This window comes from Ceratotherium simum, chromosome 14, assembly GCF_057802395.1.
Source record: "Ceratotherium simum simum isolate JZ-2026a chromosome 14, ASM5780239v1, whole genome shotgun sequence".
Lineage (NCBI taxonomy): Eukaryota > Metazoa > Chordata > Mammalia > Perissodactyla > Rhinocerotidae > Ceratotherium > Ceratotherium simum.
The window spans coordinates 7,762,684-7,786,087 of NC_141913.1; the positions used below are offsets into that span (position 1 = coordinate 7,762,684).

A 23,404-nucleotide genomic window follows, 5' to 3' on the forward strand; every position below is an offset into this window, starting at 1 on the left:
ATGACATTGTGGTAATATATTTAAGATAATAAACAGGAGAAAAAAACTCCACGTCAGTGCATATTAAACATTTTTTTCATGCTATTTTTGGAGGGAGGGAATTTAGATATTTAATGACAGCTTTGAAGGTAAAAATCAGTCAATGGACGAAATATTTTGCTCCCAATTATAGATTGCAGCTACTGTTATGTGTTGGGCAATATAGAACAATGGTGTACATGTTTTATATATAAATATTTTATACTATAATTTAGAAAACCTATTCTTGAACAATAGCATAGTTTCAGTCCTTTTCTTCAGCTGTGTGGTTCTCAGCTTCTTTTTTTACTTTCGACATTGGTTACGTTCCTTCTCTGTGTGCCGCAGGGCGGCAGCCACTGTCCCCTCCAGGAAGTGATGCATTTTCCACTTTAATAACAGTTAACTGAGCGAAAGATTATTCAGCAACGAAACACACATTTTCTGTTCTATTTCAGGTAAAGGTGCCCTGATTTTGGGGAGCACAAGCCATCTTAGAGCCTTCGTGGCAGTCTCATCGACCAGTCGCAGTCTTTAAAAGGCGAGGAGGTGACTCAGTGATGTTCCCCTAAACCCAGGCTCCCAAGACTTCTTTCTTTAAATATAAAAGTAGTGGATTTAGATCTAAAAGGAACCCCTTATTACAGGATATCATTAGCTTGTAGGGTCCTGTGCATGCATGTGTTTGTTCCTTTTTTGAAAAATTGTAGCAAAACCTATGTAACATAAAATTTACTATTTTAACCATTCTTAAGTGTACAGTTAAGTGGCATTAAATACATTCACATTGTTCTGCAACCATCACCACTATCCGTTTCCAGAACTTTTTCCTCTTCCCAAACTGAAGCTCCATATCTGTTAAATAACAACTCTCCGTTCCCGCCTCCCCCAGCCCCAGGCGTCCACCATTCTATTTTCTGTCTCTATGAATTTGACTGTTCTAGGTCCCTCACATAAGTGGGATCATACGGTATTTGTCGTTCTGTGTCTGGCTTATTTCACTTAGCATAATATCCTCAAGGTTCATCCATGCTATACCATGTATCAGAATTTCATTACTTTAAATTAAAAAAAATTTTTTTTTTCCCCAAAGCCCCAGTAGATAGTTGTACGTCATAGTTGCACATCCTTCTAGTTGCTGTATGTGGGACGCGGCCTCAGCATGGCCAGAGAAGTGGTGCATTGGTGCACGCCCGGGATCTGAACCCGGGCCGCCAGTAGCGGAGTGCACACACTTAACCGCCAAGCCATGGGGCCGGCCCTAAAAAAAATTTTTAACTGTGATAAAATACACATAAAATTTACCATCTTGCCAATTTTTAATAGACTATTTTTTAGAGCAATTTTAATGGAAAGTAGAGTTCCCATATAATCCCTGCCCCCACGTACCACAACCTCCCCCATTATCAACATCCTCTACCAGAGTGATATATTTGTTACAATTGATGAATCTACACTGACACATCATAATCACCCCAAAGTCCTTGGTTTACATCAAGTCCACTCTTTTTTTTTTTTTTTTTTTTAATTTTTTTATTTATTTTTATTTTTTTTTCCTCCAAAGCCCCAGTAGATAGTTGTATGTCATAGTTGCACAGCCTTCCAGTTGCTGTATGTGGGACGCGGGCTCATCGTGGCCGGAGAAGCAGTGCGTCGGTGTTCGCCCGGGATCCGAACCCGGGCCGCCAGCAGCGGAGCACGCACACTTAACCGCTAAGCCATGGGGCCGGCCCTCAAGTCCACTCTTGATGTTGTACATTTTATGAGTTTTAACAATGTATAATGACATATATCCACCATTATGGTATCATGCAGAGTATTTTCAATGCCCTAAACATCTCCTGTGCTCCACCTATTCATTCCTCCCTCCCTCCCCAGCAACCCCTGGCAACCATTGATCTTTTTACTGTCTCCATAGTTTTGCCTGTTCTAGAATGTCATATAGAGGGAATCTTACAGTATGTAGCCTTTTCAGATTGGCTTTTTTCACTTAGTCATATGCATTTAAGGTTCTTCCTTGTCTTTTCATGGCTTGATAGCTCATTTCTGTTTAGCACTGAATAATATTCCGTTATCTGGATATACCACAGTTTATTTATCCATTCACCTACTGAAGTATATCTTGGTTGCTTCCAAGTTTTGGCAATTATGCATAAAGCTTCTATAAACATCTGTGTGCAGGTTTTTGCATGGACATAAGTTTTAAATTCATTTGAGTAAATACCAAGCAGCACAATTGCTGGATCATAGAGTATGTTTAATTTTGTAAGAAACTGTCAAACTGCCTTCCAAAGTAGCTACACCATTTTGCATTCCCACCAGCAGTGAATGAGAGTTCCCAGTGCTCCACATTCTCCCCAGCATTTGGTGGTGTCAGTGTTCTGGATTTTGGCCATTCTAATAGGTGTGCAGTGGTATCTCATTGTTTTAATTTGCATTTCCCTGATGACATATGATGTGGAGCATCTTTTCACATGCTTATTTGCTAATATACTTCTTTAGTGAGGTGTCCATTAAGTTCTTTGGTACATTTTTAATTCTTAATTTTTTATTTTTTCCCCAGCTATATTGAGGTATAATTGACAAATAAAATTGTCTGTTTTTAAAATGTACAACATGATGGTTTGATATAAGGGTACATCATGAAATGATTCCCATAATCAGGTTAACACATCCATCACCTCATATAGTTACCTTTATTTATTTTTTTTGTGATGAGAATGCTTAAGATTTACTCTCTTACTTTTGCCCATTTTTTAATTGGGTTGTTTGTTTTCTTACTGTGTTTTGAGTTCTTTGTGTATGTTGGATAACAGCTCTTTATTAGATGTGTCTTTTGCAGATATTTTCTCCCAGTCTGGGGCTTGTCTTCTCATTCTCTTGAACCATCTTATCCATTTTTAAGTGTACAGTTCAGTAGTGTTAAGTATATATTCACATTCTTGTGCAACCAATCTCTGGAACATTTTTTATCTTGCAGAACTGAAACTCTTTACCCATTAAACAACTCCTCATTTTTCCTTCCCTCAGCCCCTGGCAACCATCATTCTACTTTCTGTTTCTATGAATTTGACCATTCTAGGTATCTCATATAAATGGAATCATACAGTGTTTGCCTTTTTATGACTGGCTTGTTCCCCTTAGCATAATGTCCTCAAGGTTCACTCACATTATAGCATGTGTCAGAATTTCTTTCCGTTTGGCTATTGTAAATAATACTGCTGTGAACATGGGTGTACAAATATCTGAGTCCCTGCTTTCAGTTCTTTCGACTGTATACCTAGAAGAGAAGTTGCTAGATCATATGGTAATTCTATTTTTGATTTTTTGAAGAACCACTGTACTGTTTTCTACAGCAATCACACCATTTTACATTCCCATCAGCAGTGCACAAGGGTTCCAGTTTCTCCATATCCTAGCCAATTCTTGTTATTGGCTTTTTTTCTTCTTCTTCTCTTTTTTTAAATGATAACCATCCTCTCTCTCCTCTTCCCCTTTTGTTATTTTTTTGAGTGACTTGCCTGAGATCACACACTGGGAAATAACACAACTGGGATATAAACTTCCCCAGCTGCCAGGATCACACCAGCCCCTGGGATTCGGGGAGAACCCAGGAGCTCCTCCGAGTTTCTGTGCACTAGAAGAAAGCTGTTTTCTCCATAGAGGCTCAGGGAAGGTTGTCATTACTTCCCTCTCTCCAGAGAGCTACCCAAGCTTCTCCTTTGTGAGAGTCCCACTTGGTGGTTGGTGAGAGTATGTGTTTTGTGCACCTGTTTGCCAGTCTTTAAATTCCTGCCTGGCCCTTTGCTCAAAGGAAACAGGAACAGTTTCTAGATCTTTTCTTCCTGTTTCTGTGACTATAGCCTGTTAAGCATTTAAAGACAGATAAAGGACCAAAAGAGCGATAAATATGTATGTTTGTAATTCTAAAATGTTTGGGAAAATAAGACTAAATGTAAGCCATTAACGCTACAGACATTTATTAAGCACCTACTGTTTGCAGGCACCATGTTGGGCATGAGAGGAGGGAGGATATGAAGATAGACAAGGCAGGGTCCCTGCTGTAGGGAGCATACAGCCTAGCACAGGAAGAAATACATTTTTTATCATGACCAGTACACATAGATACACGTACACAAAAATGGAAACAAAAGTTTTGTGAAATAAACTTGACTATGCCTTGCCTTTACTATGTGTGGTACCAGCTAATGTTTTCTATTCTGTTTTATTCTGTTTTTTAAATTCTGGTCTTAAACCACCAAACCGATTTCACAGACCAGTGATGGGTCTCTTCTAGCTTTTTTTAAAATTTTTTTGTAAGGAAGATTAGCCCTGAGCTAACATCTGATACCAGTCCTCCTCTTTTTGCCGAGGAAGATTGGCCCTGGGCTAACATCCGTGCCCACCTTCCTCTACTTTATGTGGGACGCTGCCACAGCATGGCTTGACAAGCGGTGCATAGGTGCACGCCCGGGATCTGAACCTGCGAAACCCCAGCCGCCGAGGCGGAGCGCGTTCGCGCACCTAACCGCCGCGCCACCGGGCTGGCCCCTCTTCTAGCTTTTTGAAAAATTCTGGGATATTAGATGTTATGGAGCTTTTTTTTTTTTTTTTTTTTAGAGTATCATCTATGATGTTAGGAATAAGAATTGTGTATATAGTAGAAATCAAAACACCAGAGATTCAGCACTTTAGTTCTTACCAGGACTTTTCAGGGCCTTTAATACCAAATCCAGCTCCCTTCCAGACAAGTCAGGAGGGTCCTGAGAGGCACACGTCTGCCTTTTGATCCTAGGCCAGACTAAACTATGTTGGGAGGCCCATAGAGTTTTTCTGCGGAGTTATCATTTGATGAGTTTAATAAAGTTGACAAATTGAACTTGAGGAGTGAAAACAATAATATGTTAGTAATTTTGCTTTTTGAACCCAAACCCACTAATGCAAAGGAAAGCTTCTAACATGGACAGAATTATTCATCACTTAATCACAAGAAGGCAACACACAGACTATAGTCTTTATCCAAACGTCGTAGTTTTACAGTCTAGTGATACAAGAAGGATAAGCATATATATATATTTTTTTTTTTTTGTGAGGAAGATCGGCCCTGAGCTAACATCTGCCAATCCTCCTCTTCTTTTTTTGCTGAGGAAGACTGGCCCTGGGCTAATGTGCATGCCCGTCTTCCTCCACTTTATATGGGACGCCGCCACAGCATGGCCTGACAAGTGGTGCATCGGTGCGCACCCGGGATCCGAACCAGCGAACCCCGGGCCGCCGCAGCGGAGCGCACACACTTAACCGCTTGCGCCACCGGGCCGGCCCGATAGATAAGCATATTTTTTCCATGTATTTATTCAGTAGGCAGGAAGAAATGGTTGCATTCGGGCCTGAGTGTAGTACCGCACATGCTCTGATGAAAGACCAGACTTCTTTTCGTTTTGTCTAGGAAAGAACACGTTATCTCTCCTTTAGCCTGTAAGAGCCTGGACATGGGGAGATAGTAGCATTTATTTATTCACGCTGTGTGGCTGTGGAGATTTGCAATCACTGGCTTATTTATTATGGTCGAGATAAAATTGAAGGTTCACTTTTGGTGAGGAAAGCGTATGGCGACTTCAGATATGAAGCATTGGAAAGTGCAACTCAGGAAGTGAGTGGAGAGAGCAGGATCAGCCCCAGGTGACTGATTCTCTGGTGGTCCTCCTTCTCCCTTGTCTGATTATGGCTATATGAATTCAGTGTCATTGCCCTGAGCCTGTTGGAATTCATCAGACTGTAAGATTTTCTCTCTAGTCTAATCCTCACATACCTGCCTCATAGAAGGATTTACTTTTTTAAAAAAAGCACCTTCGTGAACATTATTTCTGTTGATCTCCACGACATCAGTGGAGGTAGGTTCTGTGATCCCCATTATGAGGCTCAGAAAGGGTAATTGGCCTGCCCAAGGTCACAGAGCAGAGCTGTGGGTTGGGTTCTTTTTAATTCAGTGTAGCTGCTCTCTCTGGTTGGGTGTTCATAACATAGGATAAAATACTGGAAGAGGAACAAGCATCTGCTAATTACCCATAGAGCTTTTAGGTTTCCTCTTTCCTGCCAAGAAGGGCAGGCTCAGTTTGCGCATGTCTGCATTGGTGGTGGGAATGTCTCCGTGGCTCCCAATTGCTGGTGGTCAGCAAGTTTCCCTTCAGCTTTCAGAAAAGAGGAAGCAGTTCTGCCCCTGAGGTTGGCTTGAGGCTTGGTGCAAGAAGTGAGCACAGGGAGAAGGTCCCTGTATACCCATCTGGTAGGACTGACATCTCATTACTTCATGTGTGGTTTTGAATGGTGCCTGGCATGGTGGCCTTGCTGTGCCATTTCTAGGGAGAGAATGGATCGCTTCCCCAACCCCCGTCAGCCCTGAAAATTACTCTGTGTTCATTTCAGAAAGTAAAAGGAGTGTACTTTGGCCATAACATTGAAGAAAATATTGGACATACTAATTTGATGAGTAATACAAAGAGTTTTGGATAGAGGAAAAAAAGTAGTTTTCCAAGATTTGAGCAAAAAGAATTCAGTGCAAGGATTTGGCGTCAGAAGTCGTCAAAGAGGATTTTCACTGATGAGGAGTTCTCTTTTTTAAAGATGATCACGTTATACCAGAGAGCTGATTCACGTGGTCTTAGGGTTTGGTCAAGAAAATATGTGACAGCACCAGCTAGCTTCCCTGCTCTCCCGCTTTCTCTTTCCCTCCTTCCCTGCCTTCCTCCCTCCTGCTTTCCCTCCTTCTTCACCTTTCCTCGCTTCCTTCCTCCCTCCTTCCTTCTTTCTTAGCAACTCCTCTAGTCAAATGGCTCTGTGGAGAATATTTTTTATTTCTTTGTAGAAAAAAGAACAGAGATGTTTGAGGGAAGGGCAGGGCTCCCTAACCTTTGGTTTCTTTGCTCTGCCCTCCTTATCTGAGCTGACTAATTAGTCCTGCCTCCACAGCAGTCAGCCTGGAGGCGGAGGCCATGTTGAGGGGGCTCAGTGGGATCAAAGGTACATGGGAGTCAGGTCAGGGAGAGCTCCTGTGGCCTGTGAGTGCAGACCCATGGCTTGTCTCTGTGTGTCATCCATCCTGCTCTTTTTTGGTGCAGAGAAGCTGGAGGACTGTAGTTTTGTGTCCTTCCGACCCCTGGACCCCACCCTGGGCTGCACTTAACCAGGGCACGTCCGCCTTCCTTGTTTCCAGGCCACTCGTCTCTCCTTGCTGTGTTCCAAGGTCTTAATCATCACTAATGAAACAAGGTTCTCTGTGATTCAAAGACATGGAGAGCAATTATCAAGTTGTCATTCTGGTTTTCCTCTTGGGAAACTTGGAACGTGTAAGGAGCAAAGGTTTGCATACTAGAAGAACCCTACATCCAACCGTAGAAGGTTGGGGTTCCTTCCCTCTCAACTAGTCCTCTATGGTCTGAGGAAATATTAAGGTTTTAGGAGGTTTCTACAGCTGTTTTGGCCTTAGCTTTTAGGAGTTTGGGAGATTCTAGGCCTTTTGAAAGAAAATGAGATAGTAAGATAAATGGTTGCTTTTGATAATTGAATCAAAGGAAATTAGATGGTCTTAAGGAATATATTCATTATTCCTGAGAGTCTCTTTCTTTTCTCTCTTTTATGAGTCTCAGCCAAGTAGAAAATCCATACCCTTAGCCACACTGGTGAATGGTTGCTAACAGCATTTGTACAATTATTCTAAAGTTTGATTGCAGACTGATGGTTGACAGCAAAAAAGCGCTGTTATTTTTTCCTCATCTGCATCAGATTTAGCACTAGCCTTATAGAGTGGAGTTATGCAGAGGGTGACTATACATTCTGAGTTGCCTTGAGCAGTCCTGGTTTACACTATTGCCCTGTTTTTATTATCATTAGTGCCACTTTTCACTCTCCAAGGTGTCCCCGATTGAGAGATAAAGTATATGGTGATTCTAGTTATGTGGCATGTGTGGTTCAACCTTAGAGAAAACAGAGGTGGTGAGGAAGTTCTAAGTAAAGAGGATTAGGTATGACACTTGATCACTGATGGTCCAGACCCAGTTGATAAAGATACTGTGGATTTTCTGAGTCTAATTCCAGTAAGAGCAGTGGATCCCAGATTACATGCAAGGCTGCTTTTGACCTCTCTATCTGAAAGGACATACAGTCATCCCTCAGTATCTGCAGGGATTGGTTCCAGGACCCCCCACAGATACCAAAATCCGTGGATGCTGAAATCCCTTATATAAAATGGCATGGAATTTGCATATAACTTCTGCACATCCTCCTGTATACTTTAAATACTAGATTACTTATAATGCCTATTACAATGTAAATGCTATGTAAATAGTTATACTGTATCATTTAGGGAGTAATGACAAGAAAAAAATGTCTATACGTGTTCAGTACAGACACAACCATTGTAGGCCTTTCCATTCAGGCTTGGTTGAATCCGTGGATGCGAAACCTGCGAATATAGAGGGCCGGCTGTATTTAAAATCTAGCACTTGTGTACTGTTCCCTCTTTAATCAATAACTTAATAATGCCATTCCAGTGCAGACAGAAGAAGGACGAAGACTTGAAGCACAAAGCCGTTCATTTCACTCCTTTCGTATCATTTAATCTTCTTCTGAAAAGCCACAAATGAAAATGAGGACTTAAGCACAGCATAACAATTGCCAGCGCCGTATTTGAACAATCATGGAGAGGTTTCCTCATTTATCACTTTCTGAAGGTATTTCCAATTCTGGGGTTATGTTTTAAACTTTTGATAATGGCTCAAAATACATGTTAACCCCTATTTATTTTTTTTTAGGTAAGGTTTTCAAAATTTTCTATATCTTTATGGTTGCTTATTATAGACCACCACTGAGAAGTAAGCTAGGGATTTTATGTGCAAATGTGAATAGTTCTGAAGACTGAATTTCACAGAGATTTTTTTAGCTCCCGTAGAAACGAAAGTGTTCTTGACTCCTTGCCTATCAACCATATGAAGTTTTCTAGATTCATCTTAGAAAATCATCTCCTCAGAGAAGGATTTTCTTTATTCGTTGGCTCAGTTAGCTAGGGTCAGGGTCTCCCAGAGCCCCCACCCCCTGCAGGACTTCTGACGCTTCTCCCTTATCTGAGTTCAGTAGCCTCCAGGTCATCACTCATTTTAAGATTCTCATCTTGAGCATTAATTGAGGAACCTTAAGTAGAAGGCCACCTCTTATGGCCTATCTCAGGCCATCCCTTTACCAACCTTTGTCTTCAGATGTCTCAAAAATAGATGCTTTCTTTATAGGATGCAAAGTTCATCTTGGATTCAGATGAATCCATAAACGTTTTAAAGCTTCTCGTAGAGAAACCACTGCACATTAATGTCATAAAAGAAGGCCATCCGGAGTTTTAAGGCTAATTTGCAGGTGAAAACCCATTTTTGTGAAAACATACATAATCTGACTGCAGTGTTCACAGACAGTGGCTCTGTCAGACCCTGGCCTCTGAGCCTGGTGTGGAATGCATTGCTGGGGTCTGTGAAGTGCATTATCCATGAATATTCACTTCTTTTGTGGAAAAGAGTATAGAAAAATGATGAATTCACACCAAAGGCAACACATTACAGGGGGCTTATGACCTGTTGATTTTTAAGGTGCTGGAGGGGTGGTGGTGAATCCTTTGGGGAGTCAGATTATACTTACATCCTATTTGTGTACTTTTCCTGTTATGTCTCCTACCTTAACAAACATCCTTCCGATAGATTCCTGTCTGATGATTTCCAAAGTGGTAATAAAGCTTTATCATCTTAGTGGGAAGATCATTCTAATAGCACAATTCTGGCTTATAGAGACCTCCTAGGAAACCGGTTATTTTCCTTATCAGTAATCTGACATATTATCATTGTAAAAGTACAGGACAATTTGTTTATTTGGGAATGTAGATAGGAGTCTTAACTCATGAGCTCTTTGTAGAGGGAGCTAGTGGTAGTGGCATTATTAAGGTACATAATCCAATTCTTTCCCTTTTCCCTGTAGGTACATGGCTAAGACCTGGACACCGTCTGCACCTTACCCAGGATTCTACAGTTTTCTCTTGGTGAATCCTTGATGGATTTGACTCTTGGTTGCTGGCAACTTTTGGGCAGGAGAAATGGCTACAATCAGACTGGGGTTTGGAAGGCAGAATTTTTGTCTGTTAAAGAGGAGGAGTTTCTTGCTGTTGAAACTCACAGCTGTTGTCTTTGCCGTGCTTCTATTTTGTGAATTTTTAATCTATTACTTAGTGATCTTTCAGTGTCATTGGCCTGAGATGAAAACTCCAGCCTATGGTGGTGAAAAAGAGAATCCTGAACCTGTGCTGAAAGCCATATTTTTGGCTGATACCCACTTGCTTGGGGAAGTAAGAGGCCACTGGCTAGACAAATTACGAAGGTAGGAGCCCACATCAGGAATCTTTCTGAAATTCTACAGGCAAAAAAGTATAGCCCTCTCTCCGTAGGTCAGGCTTAATGGCTTCCGGGTACTTATTAGTTATTTTCCTCTTAAAGGAGGACTTGTGGGGCATTTGACTTTTCCTTGAACTTACTATTTACTGAGCATCTGTTATATACAAGGACCCTGAATTTGGGAGACAGGTCTGGGTTTGAGAGTTGTGACTTTGGACGAGTTACTAGAGCCCCTCAGAGCCTGTCTCTGCCTCCTTGTTTGTAAATGGGCTAGTATGAAAAATTTCACAGGCTGTGTGAAGAAAATGCCCACAGCAACGCCCGCACGTGGGCGTGGTCAGCAAAGGTAAGGTTTACCGTCACTGAGGGAGAGGAAGAAATAGAGCTGGATTGGTGGTCCCCTCCTACAGTCACTGGTGTGTAATTGTGAGCCCACTTGGTTTTTGCCTGCTCTGGGCAGCAAGAGGAGCTGATTCGTGGCTGTCTCCCTGGGGAGGGGATCAGGTCTTGTCTCTCCAGCTTAGACCTGCCCAGCATAGTCTGTCTGTTTTCCCACCAGAAGGCTTTTTAAAGAATTATTCTTAATTGTGGTAAAATACACATAACATAAAAGTTACCATCTTAAGTATTTTTTTTTTTGGTGAGGAAGATCAGCCCTGAGCTAACATCCATGCCAATCCTTCTCTTTTTGCTGAAGAACATTGGCCCTGGGCTAATGTCTGTGCCCATCTTCCTCTACTTTATATGGGACGCCTGCCAAAGCATGGCCTGATAAGCGATGCGTAGGTCTGTGCCCGGGATCTGAACACGCAAACTCCTGGGTCACCAAAGTGGAGCTCACGAACCCAACCACTATGCCATGGGGCCAGCCCCAGCATTTTTAAGTGTACATTTCAGTGGCATGAAGTACATTCACATTGTGGTGCAACCATCACCACCATCCCAACTGAACTTTTTCATCATCTCAAACTGAAACTCTGTCCTCATTAAACACCAACTCCCCATTTCCCCTCCCCGCCAACCCCTGGCCACCACTCTTCTACTTTCTGTCTCTATGAGTGTGACTACTCTGAGTACCTCATATAAGTGGAATCATACAGTATTTGTCCTTTTGTGTCTAGCCTATTTCAATTGGCATTATAGCGTACAGGTTCATCCCTGTTGTGGTATGTATTAGAATTTCCTTCCTTGTTAATGCTGAATAATATTCGTACAGACCGCATTTTGTTTATCCATTCACCAGTCGATGGACATTTGGGTTGCTTCCACCTTCTGGCCGTTGTGAATAATGCCCACCAAAAGGTGATTGACGGAGGCTTTCAACCACTGATCAGCAGAGCCTCCTTCTTGCCCCTGGTGACCCAGCACCCTGACCCCTTTTCCTTACCATTGCTTCATTTGCACCTCTGAACAGGTCTTTATTCTTGCGAGTGGGAATATCCTTGGAGTGCTATGGATATGGATGAACCTTATGTCAGGTGGGAGGGTGAGATTTGTAATGCCCCAGGGGTGGATGAAGAAGGCAAGACAAAAGAAGGAAAGATGGAGGGGCTGCTATATGTTTTTACTCAGAGTTTTAAACCAAAAGAGGTGTGAGCTAGAGAAGGGCCAGGGTGAAACTTGAGTTCCTTTGGCTTTGTTTGGGTCTTACAAATTGAGCTTTATTTATGACCAGTCCCCCAAGAAATCTTCCCTGCTCTCTTGCTGCTGCTGTTTCTAGATGCTTTCTTCTGCCGTGTGAATAACATTAAAAAAGAAAAACTGAGAAATGTATTTTGAGAGGTATCTCGAGTTAAGATGTGTACATGCAGTGGTTTATATGGGGCCTGAAAAGTCTTCTCTGGCCAAAAATTGGCTTCCCCTAATTATATGCTCCAGGATGTAACATTCCCCTTTGGTAGGGGAAAAGCAGCTGGGAGGATGCCTTAAAAAGGAGGAAGGATTGGCATCCTTAGGAAAATGACATAGGTTTTAGTTGGTTAGAGAGAAGAAAGGGATGGTTGAGAAAACATTGACATTTTGAATACCTACTGTGTGCTGGGCACTTTACAAATGCTATCTCATTTAATCCCATAACTATCTTGTGAAAGTAGGTTTTATTATCTCCATTTGCCGATAAAGAAACTGGGATTCAGAGAAAGCAGGCAACATTCTCAAGGCCACACCACTGGTTGGTGAATGGAGCTGGGATGTTAAGCCACTGCCTCTCAGGTTCCAGATCCCAGTCTCTTTTTGTTTGCTTGTCTTATCTATGGGATGATTACTTGTATGTCTAAAGTGTGCAGGATGTACAGTTTTAATATTGGCTAGTCTGTTTCTGTCATTGATTCCCCCCAACTCTAAAGGCAGGAAGGAAGTTGAGGTCCCTTCAAGAAGTGAAACTTAAGCCAGATGCTATCATCTCCTCGATGTCGTCAAAATCAGTCTACATTGGGCATTTTTGGAAGCTGCGTTAAGCTCTCTCAGATCCCTGGGGCTCTCATGACTGAGTGATGGTTTTGGGGTGCAGTGTGGGGCCTGATCTGTGGGTACCACATAGGGGAAGCCAGTCTTTGAGATGTGTGGGAGGGGCAGCCCTATTCTCCTTTGGTGCCTTTGTTCCCTACATCAGATATGGACTCTGGCGCTTCCAAGCAGAGGATGGGAATGCAAGGGTGGAGCCATGGAAGGAGAATGGGATCATTTAGTTCACTTTTTAAATGGCCCATAAGACAGCAGTAAGCTCCACCCAAAAAACAGACTGATGCCTTACTTTTTCCTGTTGACCTCAAGGGAATGGCAAATGGAGAGAGCCTTCCAGACGGCTCTGTGGTTGTTGCAGCCAGAAGTCATCTTCATTCTGGGGGACATCTTTGATGAAGGGAAGTGGAGCTCCTCCCAGGTAGGACCCTGCGATCCAGGCACCCTAATCCTGCTTTGAGGGTCCAGCATAGACAGCCCAGAGAATCCATGAATCAGTATCAGCCAGGGTTGGAAGTTTTGCTTAGTACCAATATTACAAATGTATAGTCTGTCTTGAAGATTATTAGGATCCGTGTCTAACACCAATCTTGAGTTAGATTGGCTAATCTTATATTTGTCTGTGTAGGAAATATGTAGATTGGCCAGACATCACTTTGTTGGAATGCATATTTCCAGGAACCTCTTGGGAAAGGGAGAAATAGGCAAGGTGGAAGCTATTTCATTGGTCACCAAAGTTACAGAATACATACTGAAATGTAATTTGACTTTACACACCCATTGAGCCATTATATTATGAGAATTGTGCTACAAAAGGTACTTGCTACTTTCCTCTTATTTTCTTTCTCCTGAGGGAGAGGTCTAGAAGGAGCCATGGAAGCTTGGTGTGAGGTTCCTCTACCTTCAGGGATCGCTGAGACCTCTGGCTCGGAATTGAGGTGGTGGAAGCCTTTCCACAAACCAAAGATACAGGCTGTTCTGACTTTAGCTGTCAGAATGCTTTGCTTATTACATTCCTGAAACTAATGAGAAAAAAAAAAAAAAGTTGTTCTTGCTACTTAGTTAAAAGTGTTCAGTCACTAATGGTTTTTGGAAGACATTAAAAAAAAAAAATTCATTGGTGTTTCCCAGGAAAATCCAAAAGCTGTACAAAGAAACTCTTGGTCTAAATATGATAGAAACCCACTGTTTATAGGGTTGCAATGTTTGTTATAATCTAGTCCATAATTAAATTGAGATAATGGAAATGCTATATGTAAAAAGCAACTTGTTATAAAATGAGGTTGGATATACACGTTGCTTTTGCAAATTAACGGCAACATTTTGTTTTTTATGGTTTTCTAGTTTTATGTTATTCTGATTTTATGTTATTCTGACTTTAATATTTGTTAAAGTGAAGTCTTTGTAAATGTATTGAAGGACTCTCTATCCAGCATATTTCCCAGGTTGGGTCATATTTAAAACTTTTAGGTTGATTACTATTTAACTAGAGTATTGTCTTCCCTAGAGTGTTTGTCCAATTATGTTTTTGGCTTAATAAAAATAAGAACTATGTGAACATAATTCTCAAGCTTTAATATCAGAATAATCTTGACATATTTGTTGAATTTTGTCTTTCTTTCCCCCACATCTCATCAGTTCTCATTCCCATAGTTGTAGCCACAGGGAAATGCTAATGCTGAGGGGTGTGCTCATCCTTGCCTTGGGCGAGACACATGAATTTACCTGACATTTCCTAAGAGCCTGTTCTTATAACATGTCCAGATTGGAAGTGATTCTCAACCTGGGATCCATGAATGGTCTTCAGGGGATTTTGAAATAATAGGTGTATGTGCCAAATATTTTGGGGGTACCAGTGAATGTTTTAAGATGGGGGATAATATTTAATCAAAATTTATCATCAAATTAAAAAATTAAAATGTTAAGTTAGTCTTGGAAAAAGAAGTATGACATAGAATTAGAAATTCTAAGTTCTACGTTAACTTTATGAACATCTGATTTGGACAGGGGAATTAACTTTTCACTGTCAAAATAAGGAGCATGATTTTTAGCCACAGGGAAGAGAAGGTTCTGGGTCTCAGGCAGTGGCCCTTCTCTCACAGGCCTGGGCAGACGATGTCGAGCGGTTTCAGAAAATGTTCAGACACCCACGTCATGTGCAGCTGAAGGTGGTTGCTGGCAACCATGACATTGGCTTCCACTACCAGTAAGTAGTTCACTAAAGCATTGCACCATCAGAACTTTGGTAACTGTCATTTTAAACCTACAATTCAGGTGAAAGCCTTATTTGTGCTGTATGGAGGAAATTTGTATTCCTTGAAAGATGTAAGCTCTGGGATGTAAGCTCCAGGAGAGCAAGGATTACTGTCTTGGCCCATCTACACCCTCAACAAATCTCTGTTTAATGAATGATTTGTATGTGCCCTTGGGTGGTTCTAACTTGAAACTTACATTTAATGGCCAATTATTTTCTTTGGAAATCAGAAAACAAGACAATTTAGACTTTAATAGCTAATATTTATATAGTGCTTATGATGTGCCAGCCTGTTTTAAGTACTTTACGTCTATATATTAACTCATTTAATTTTTACCATGACCCGATTGTAGCAGTGGGGAAACTGAGGCCCCAGGGACTAAGTCACTTGCCCCAGGCCACACGGTCAGTCAGTAGTGGAGCTGAGAGTTGCACCTTGATAGCCTGGGGCCAGCTAGGGCTCTGAATTAACAATGCTAGGCTGGCCCTCGAATCCTGAAAGTCATTTTCTGTGTTCATGATAACTCTCAAGAGGTTCTAAAATGGCTTGTTCTGAAAAATGTTTCTCTTTACCATTGAATGTAGGATGAACATGTACAAAATAAAACGATTTGAGAAAGTTTTCAACCCTGAAAGGCTGTTTTCTTGGAAAGGAGTTAAGTGAGTATTATTTGTGAATTCTTATGAAGACCTTTAATCCTTGGAAACTTAATTTTTCCCAGGTGACTGCCACAGTGGGTCAGACTCGTGCTCTGTCTGGCTTGGTTTACAGTTTCTGAGGAAGGACCCTCAGGCTGTCCTTGCTGATGGTCTCCATCAGAGTCACTACTCTAGTTTTCCTTAACAGCCCACAGGGAATCTTCCCAGACACGGAGGGAGTTTTGTTCTTTCTGTTTGCACTGTCTTTAGGTGATATAAATTTCATCAGCGCATTTTGTAAAGGAGTATTTTTTATTTGTTCAAAGTTTACTGATTTCCCTTTATAAAGGATGTTCCTGTGGTTATGGTGTCCTAGGATTTGGTGGCAAGTGTGTTCACTGTGCTCTGAGCTGTGTGCCCACCCCCGACTTCCATCAGCCTTGATTTTTACATTAAAGCATCCTAACCCTTTAGTCTCACCATCAGCACTGGTTCCCCCTCTGTGTGGCCATGTTCATATCTGTCTCTGGACTCTCTCTGGTCCGTGTGCGTGTTTATAGCACAGTGGACAAGACCACACACATTATTCTAGTTGCAGACCTAGTGGAGAGAGAAAAGGCGGGAGAGGAGGTTTTCTCCTATTTTGATCATATCCTTTCAGCGGGTGTCTGGTACTCCATTGACTTTTGCCGTAGCAGCTCACTGGGCCCATCAAATGAGACAACCTTTGTGAAGCTCCCAGAGCCCAGAATGCAGTGGGCTCTCCACAGATGCTCCCTCTGCCTGTAGGGCATGTCTCTAGTAGCTTCCTTCCTAAGTCATATGGAGACTTGACACAGTTTGAGATATTTCTCCCTAGGCAGAGAGTTCAAGAAACTTTAAACACATTTATCATATTTCAGATCATTTGATTGTTCAGCTCCTCATCTCTAAATTCTTAAAATTTCAACCAGTATTTACCCAATAGGTACCTTCTTCATGCCCAGTTGATATGTGTGTAGGGAAAAAAGCATATTTATGGGAGTCTATAAAATATAATTAAGGTAAAGTGACTGCGAAGGATAAACATACCTGACTTTGTTATTATCCTAGTTTGGGATTATCCATACCAGTTAGCTCTAACCAGCGCCCCCCCCCCCAACACCACCCCCATCGTGTTTGCTGAGTGGGTGGAGGTCACTGAATGTTGGCCGTGGCTCACTTTACGTGGTGATAACAGTATCTAACACTTACTGAGTCCTTTCTAGTGGCAGTTCTATGGTGTTGTACTGTTTCATTTATCCTCACAACAAGCTGATGGCATGAGTGTACCATTACACCCCCATTTTACAGATGAGGCACAGATACACTAAGTAACTTGCCCAAGGACACATACTTAGATGTTGAGTAGTGGTAGTCTGACCTCAGAGCTTCTGTAATCTGGGATTTCTCACAACTCAGGGTTAAAAATCCTTTTACCATATCCTGGACTCCACTCCGAGTAATGCTATTTTGTTTTCTTAATATCAGCTCGTACCTAAAAACACAGAATAGTTGAGTTGAGATTTAAAGCCCTTCTGGGGCATGTTTCTTCCCACTGTGGGTACTTGGCTTTTGTTTCGCGGGAACAGTATTGCGAGGAGACGGTGGGGAGCCCAGTGGCCCTGACTTTCTCGCTCCCGTCTGCTTCAGCTTCGTGCTGGTCAACAGCGTCGCACTGGAAGGGGACGGCTGCAACATCTGCTCTGAAGCAGAGGCTGAGCTCATCGCGATTTCTCACCAACTGAACTGCTCCCGAGAGGTAGGAGATCCTCTCAACGGCACAGGTGCCCGGTCTGGCATCTTCTAAGGCACAGCCAGTCGGTGCTCTTTGTGCTTTGTCAATCTCTCAGATCCCTCTTCCCTTCCTACCATTCAGTGAGGGCTGGGTTCCCTGTTAACTGATTTCTGACCAGCAGGAGCATCGCTCCACCAGGTGTGGAGATGGGCCCCCACTGCCAGCATCCGCCCCAGTCCTTCTGCAGGTGAGCGGGGGAGAAAGTGGCCCCGTGTATTTGGCAGAGCCACCCAGAATCTCATGAAGTCACATCTGACTCCTCTCTAAACCCTGGACAGCATTTTCCACTTTACCGGAGGAGCGACGCTAACTGTTCTGGGGAGGACGCGGCACCTCCGGATGAAAGGGGCATCCCCTTTAAGGAGAGATACGATGTGCTTTCTCGGGAGGCTTCGCAAAAGGTTTGCTCCTGTCCCGATGCTGACCGGAAGACAGATGACTTTCACAGTTACTGACCCGAGGACGGGGGCAGGGTGTTGGCAATATCTCAGATTTTCATTTCATCATTTGTTCCTTTTTTCCCCCTCAGTAAATCCACTTCTATTTCCTAATATCAAGTTAATAATATTCTCAGCTATTCTTTATTCAAAGTTTTTCCACTAACCTAAATGTATTTGGAAATGTGAATGGGACTTAGAGTTAAATTTTTAGGGACTTAGTTAAGATGTGCTTTCTTAAATATATATTTATATAATATATAATGTAATAAATCATATTTATGTAAAATAAGTTATAAATATATTTATGAGATAAATTTATAAAAATATTTATAAAAGTAAAATATAATTAAAAAATATAAAATCTGGGGTAAGAAGAGTAGATTCTCCCAAAGAGCCTGAACTTAATTTTGATAGAGTCTGAACAAACCAAAGGATTTTAAGGAAAAAACAGAGCAGTCCTACCAAGTAAGGATTTCCTATTTAACGACGTAAGCGGTGGCCTGGCTCTGGGCCCTGGCAGGGCTCCATCCAAGCACTAACCACCTGTTCTGTTCCCTGGACGCGGTAGCTGCTGTGGTGGCTCCGGCCGCGCCTGGTCCTGAGCGGCCACACGCACAGCGCCTGCGAGGTGCTCCACGGGGCCGGGACCCCCGAGCTCAGCGTGCCGTCTTTCAGTTGGAGGAACAGAAACAACCCCAGTTTCATCATGGTAATGTGAATGTTTATTTTCGTCAGAAAGCTTTCATAAGTATTTAAATCAACACAGTAATCAACTATTTAATTGCTGCAATCTGTAAAAATATACAAAAGCCATAAATGAACTTCCCCCACACCACACGCACACTTAGCTGGATACACTGCCCTCTGTCTGAACACCGCTCTGGGGACAAATAGACACGGCATTATTACTGGAGGCCTGAGGGAGGACCATCTTACAGAGTTTTCTCCCTCAGGGACAGCAGCGTCCTCTGATATTCGGCTCTGTGTGTAGTTTTCTAAGGAAACAGGATCCTTTCTTCATTAGCTGTGCTCAGTCATCATGTCTTTCCAAACATGTGCATCTGCCCTGGCAGAGCAGTGCTCCAGCTCCTGCAGGTTGACTAAAGGTGTTTCACTCAGTGACCATCTCATGTTTCAGCTCCTTTCTTTTACCCATGGTTCCAGCATCCAGTTCATAATGCTTTTATGTCAGGTACTTTCACTTCATCAAAAGATAGGGAAAACCTCATGTTTTCAAATGCAAAGTAAATGAAAACATTCTCCACTGTCATTCCACATAGCAAAAATGTCTACCAAAAAAGGAAAAAGCCCACCGAGATGCCGCTGGCACATGTATTTCTAGGTAACAGAGTGCCTATTTTAGCCTCAAGTGGCATGAAAAATAGCCTCGTACTCCTTGTCCCCCGATGACCATTGAACTAAATCTCTATGCCTCTGAATCTCTCTCATGTGTGCCCACTACATTTTAGAGGAACCGACTGTGCTGGGGGCTAGTTTCAACGGAGAGGTCAGCCCCCCAGACCGTATCCACTCAGCACCCTTGGACTTCCCTTCTCTCGCTCATGCCTGTAGTTGGTGGGCGGTGGCTTGTGTAGGCTGCAGGTGTGCCCTCTTAGTCTCACCTGAGTAAGCCAAGAAGGCTGCCTTCCTCTGTTGTCTCTAAGTCAGACTGTTGTGCTGGAGCGGGGCGTGGAGCTCTCACTGCAGCCTAATGTTCTCGTTTCCTTTCCAGGGCAGCATCACGCCCACAGACTATGCCCTTGCCAAGTGCTACCTCCCCTTTGAGGACACGGTTCTGATCATATACTGTGGAGCAGCTGGGTTCCTTGTGGTCCTCATATTAGTTCACTGTGGGCTTCTAGGCTCACCTTTTCTTCTTGGTTGGAACCTGCTCAGAAAACCTAAGACAACATGAAGAGCAGGAGACTTTTTGCATTTAGTAATAAATATCAAAGCCAAAGAAACTGAACTTCGGGCAGTGCTTATGTGAGATGAGACCAAGGTAGGCTGTCTTTATGCACATCATAGAAATTCTAAATCACTGATGCAAATTACTGCAGAATGAATAGTTGATTGTGCTGTTCTCATGCTGTAAAAATGGAACATGTACTCTACAACAAGTCTGTTTTCTCATTTTATCAAATATGTGTATAACCAAGATGATATCTGTACAATATGTAAAAGCTGTTGATGGCATCACTTGCATGCACTAGACAGTCTTTCCTCCCCAAGATGGGCTGCAGCCCTGGAATACACTTTGGAGTAGGTATACACAGACATGGGTTTGCTTCTCTCCTCCTATGAAGTAGTTCTCAAATTCCTATATATTATAAAGCTGTACACTTAAAAGTACAGATGCTACAAGCAGGAATATATTTTTGTCACAGACTTTTGTACTTCTGTGCTAAATTAATGGAATCAGATTTTTAGATATGTGTAATTTTCTCTCTAGCAGACCAAGTCGTTAAAGCTGAATTTAATGCCTATCAATGATTAAAAGAAACTTGAAAAATGGACTAGGAAGTGGCTTTTGATATTTAAAAATAAATGTGTCTTTATAATTTTAAGCCAGATAAAATATATTCTTTTTGTGTTTTTTTCTGAGTCTGGCTCTTTCTTTAATCAAGCTTTTAAATAGGAAGTTTAGTTACAGGGGAGTCGTTGAGTAATAATGCACATAACAATATACAGTTTCATTTTTTGTGTATGTGTGGGGATGTCTCTCTTCAGTTTTTTTTCATGTTTTACTTTGAAACTGCAATGGAATCTGAAAATAATTTCCACTTTGTATGTCTCAGTTCAACTGAGAGTTTTATGAAACAGTTAAGGATGAGAGGAGCAGGAATTTGGTGATAATGAAATAAAATGTGTTTTTTGAATTGATTGTCTATAAAGTTGTCATCCTTTCTTTCATGGAAAAGTAGTATTTAAATGTGGATACGTTTATAAAGGATTATAAAATGCTGATTTATAGAGTAAACTTGAAAATATTAAACAAAGACTAAAAGACTAAAAGGAAATTAATGAAGTAACGTGAGGCTATCACTTCTCTGGAGTTGTTTTGTTGAAATAATCTTTACAGATTATTTTCTTTTTTTTTTAAGATTTTATTTATTTTATTTTTTCCCCCCAAAGCCCCAGTAGATAGTTGTATGTCATAGCTGCACATCCTTCCAGTTGCTGTATGTGGGACTCGGCCTCAGGATGGACGGAGAAGTGGTGCCTCGATGCGCACCCGGGATCCGAACCCGGGCCACCAGCATTGCAGCGCGCGCACTTAACCACCAAGCCACAGGGCCGGCCCTTTACAGATTATTTTCGACCAAAGAAAACTACCTTCGAAGCTGAGGCTGTGGTTAGAACATGGAATGTCACTGCTACAGTGATTCTTGTGCTCTAGATTTCGGACTGTACCAGAACTCTTGAGGCTGCATTTGCAGATCTTTTAAGTTTGAGAAACAGCCATATATTTTGACTTTATTTTTCAAATAAAGGTTTTGTAATGTTTCTTCTTCAGAAGACTGATGAAGCTGCCTGCTTTGATTCTCCTAAGTCAGACACAAACGCTGACGCGCTCGTGTCTTCTTCTTGCTATTTGTTTACAGCAGAACCTGTGGTCAAGTAAGTGGTTCAAAGCTCAGACTAAGGGAATGATTGACCTAGTCCCTAGTCAGAGAACTTGTAAAAGTATTTAAATAGCAAAGTAATTGAGAAATTTATTGTCTGGAGAGAAAAAACATCCTTGGTTCCCTGAAAGAAGCCTGTGATGTTGGTAGAGCATTGTTTGTAAGATGTGATTAACGTGTATAGTTTATATACATTTATTTTCTTATCAAGGAGTATTTTAAAAAGTACCAACCTAAATATCCTAAATTCTACACATACCATTCATTCCCTTTTTCTGAGTAAGTGGCAGGTAATGTTGACATTTAGCTGTTCAGCACAATAAAAACACATTTCTTTTACAGGTATAGCCATAATCAAGGCACAAAGATCTACAAGGATTTTTCTTTAGTAATTATACAAAATAATATTACATTTTGTGGTCTGTACAGTATAATAAACCAACAATAAAAAGAACATATGGAAGGAGACTATTGCCGAAGCATTGTGAACGTCTAGAGAATCATTTTTAGTCAGGACACACTCTGCAGTAGTGAATGTGGTAGGTTTTCTGCCTAAATGTAAAAGGCTCAAAGTAGCTCTAATTCAGATGCCTGAGGCTGGCAGCGACTCTCAATATGACTGAAAAAGGATTTCTTTCCACTCTGTGGCCTGGAGTCTACTCTAAGGCTTAGGTCAGTGCAGATCAGACGGGGCGGCCACTTGTCCACCTGCAGCTTCTTAAAGCGAGACCCGGAAAGCGTGTGGCCCACCGCATCATACAGGAGCCTCTACAATCATGCTTGATCACTCGGAAAAAAGTGCATTCTCCGCCATCTATCAAGTTCTTGATGAATCAATAAATCACTGAATGGATGAATAAAAGAGGTCCCCACCCAGAGAGATTTCACTGCAGTGTCACCCAAGGGAGAGCGGATGGTTTGCAGTGACACAAGTTGGTGGAGGTGGGGAGGCCATGGAAGGCCGCGTTCAATGAAAACAAAAGCTACAAACCAAACCTGAGGGGAACAGAGGTAGCCAGAGGCTTGGTGGTCACACACAGAGCCAACACAGAACGGGACACAGGGCAGCTGGATGCAACTGGGAACTCACTACTTTCTACCATGGCTGGGGTCTGACAGACAGGCAGTCCTGGAATAAATGCTCTGCCTGGTGGGGTTGCTGAGAGAGGAGAGGCGGGCGGGGAGAAGGCCCGAGAAGGCATGCCACCCGCCCCGGGGCCGCCTCACAAGAGTTCGTACTGTTTGAGGTGCATCCTCTGGATGATGTCACGGCAGTCATTGAACACCCGGCGGATGTTCTCCGTGTCCACGGCGCAGGTGAAGTGCGGGTAGCAGTAATGTTTGCCCTCCCCTGTCGCCGTGCTGATCCTCTGCAAAAAAAGAGCCGTCTGTGCTGTGGGGCCCTGGCCACCATGCCCAGGGGTACATGTGGATGCTGCCCCTACCCCGTTAATTCTTGGAGAAGAATTTAGGTAACACTTTCATTACAGACTAGAGGATTTGGAGTAGTTGTCTTGTTCGTGTGACATAGGAACACAGCCGTAGGGACTGTTTAAATCCTGAACACACTGCTGGAGAACCTTATGCCTACCTCCTGCCCACAGAAGCTTAGAGTTCAGTTGAAACAGGATGTACATTTAAAAGACAGCCAGTAGAATTCAGGGTAGAATTTTCCAGAAATGAAAGTCTAAACCAGTGCCTTCCAATGGAACTTTGTGCAATAATAGAAACGT

General features: G+C 42.3%; 2 protein-coding genes across 10 annotated transcripts in view; one reads left to right on the forward strand and one right to left on the reverse strand.

The window, feature by feature from the left end:
- Positions 1 to 20,924, forward strand: part of MPPE1 (metallophosphoesterase 1) — a 21,768-nt gene extending 844 nt beyond the window's left edge. For 3 of the 6 annotated variants that reach the window (XM_087438965.1, XM_014780300.2, XM_087438964.1), the window contains exons 2-11: positions 8,565 to 8,744; positions 10,027 to 10,422; positions 13,209 to 13,317; positions 14,999 to 15,102; positions 15,736 to 15,810; positions 17,461 to 17,569; positions 17,724 to 17,792; positions 17,884 to 18,006; positions 18,614 to 18,754; positions 19,778 to 20,924. In XM_087438965.1, coding sequence (XP_087295091.1) covers positions 10,142 to 10,422; positions 13,209 to 13,317; positions 14,999 to 15,102; positions 15,736 to 15,810; positions 17,461 to 17,569; positions 17,724 to 17,792; positions 17,884 to 18,006; positions 18,614 to 18,754; positions 19,778 to 19,960 — 1,194 coding nt within the window. In that variant the 5' untranslated portion in view covers positions 8,565 to 8,744; positions 10,027 to 10,141 and the 3' untranslated portion in view covers positions 19,961 to 20,924. Of the gene's footprint in view, positions 1 to 476; positions 568 to 8,564; positions 8,745 to 10,026; positions 10,423 to 13,208; positions 13,318 to 14,998; positions 15,103 to 15,735; positions 15,811 to 17,460; positions 17,570 to 17,723; positions 17,793 to 17,883; positions 18,007 to 18,613; positions 18,755 to 19,777 lie in introns of all 6 variants that reach the window. The other 3 variants (XM_087438962.1, XM_004421124.3, XM_087438963.1) reach the window with 3 other exon arrangements.
- GNAL (G protein subunit alpha L) overlaps positions 18,745 to 23,404 on the reverse strand; it is a 144,242-nt gene continuing 139,582 nt past the window's right edge. For all 4 annotated transcript variants that reach the window (XM_087438959.1, XM_004421050.3, XM_087438960.1 and 1 more), the window contains one exon: positions 18,745 to 23,041. In XM_087438959.1, coding sequence (XP_087295085.1) covers positions 22,947 to 23,041 — 95 coding nt within the window. In that variant the 3' untranslated portion in view covers positions 18,745 to 22,946. The remainder of the gene's footprint in view (positions 23,042 to 23,404) is intronic.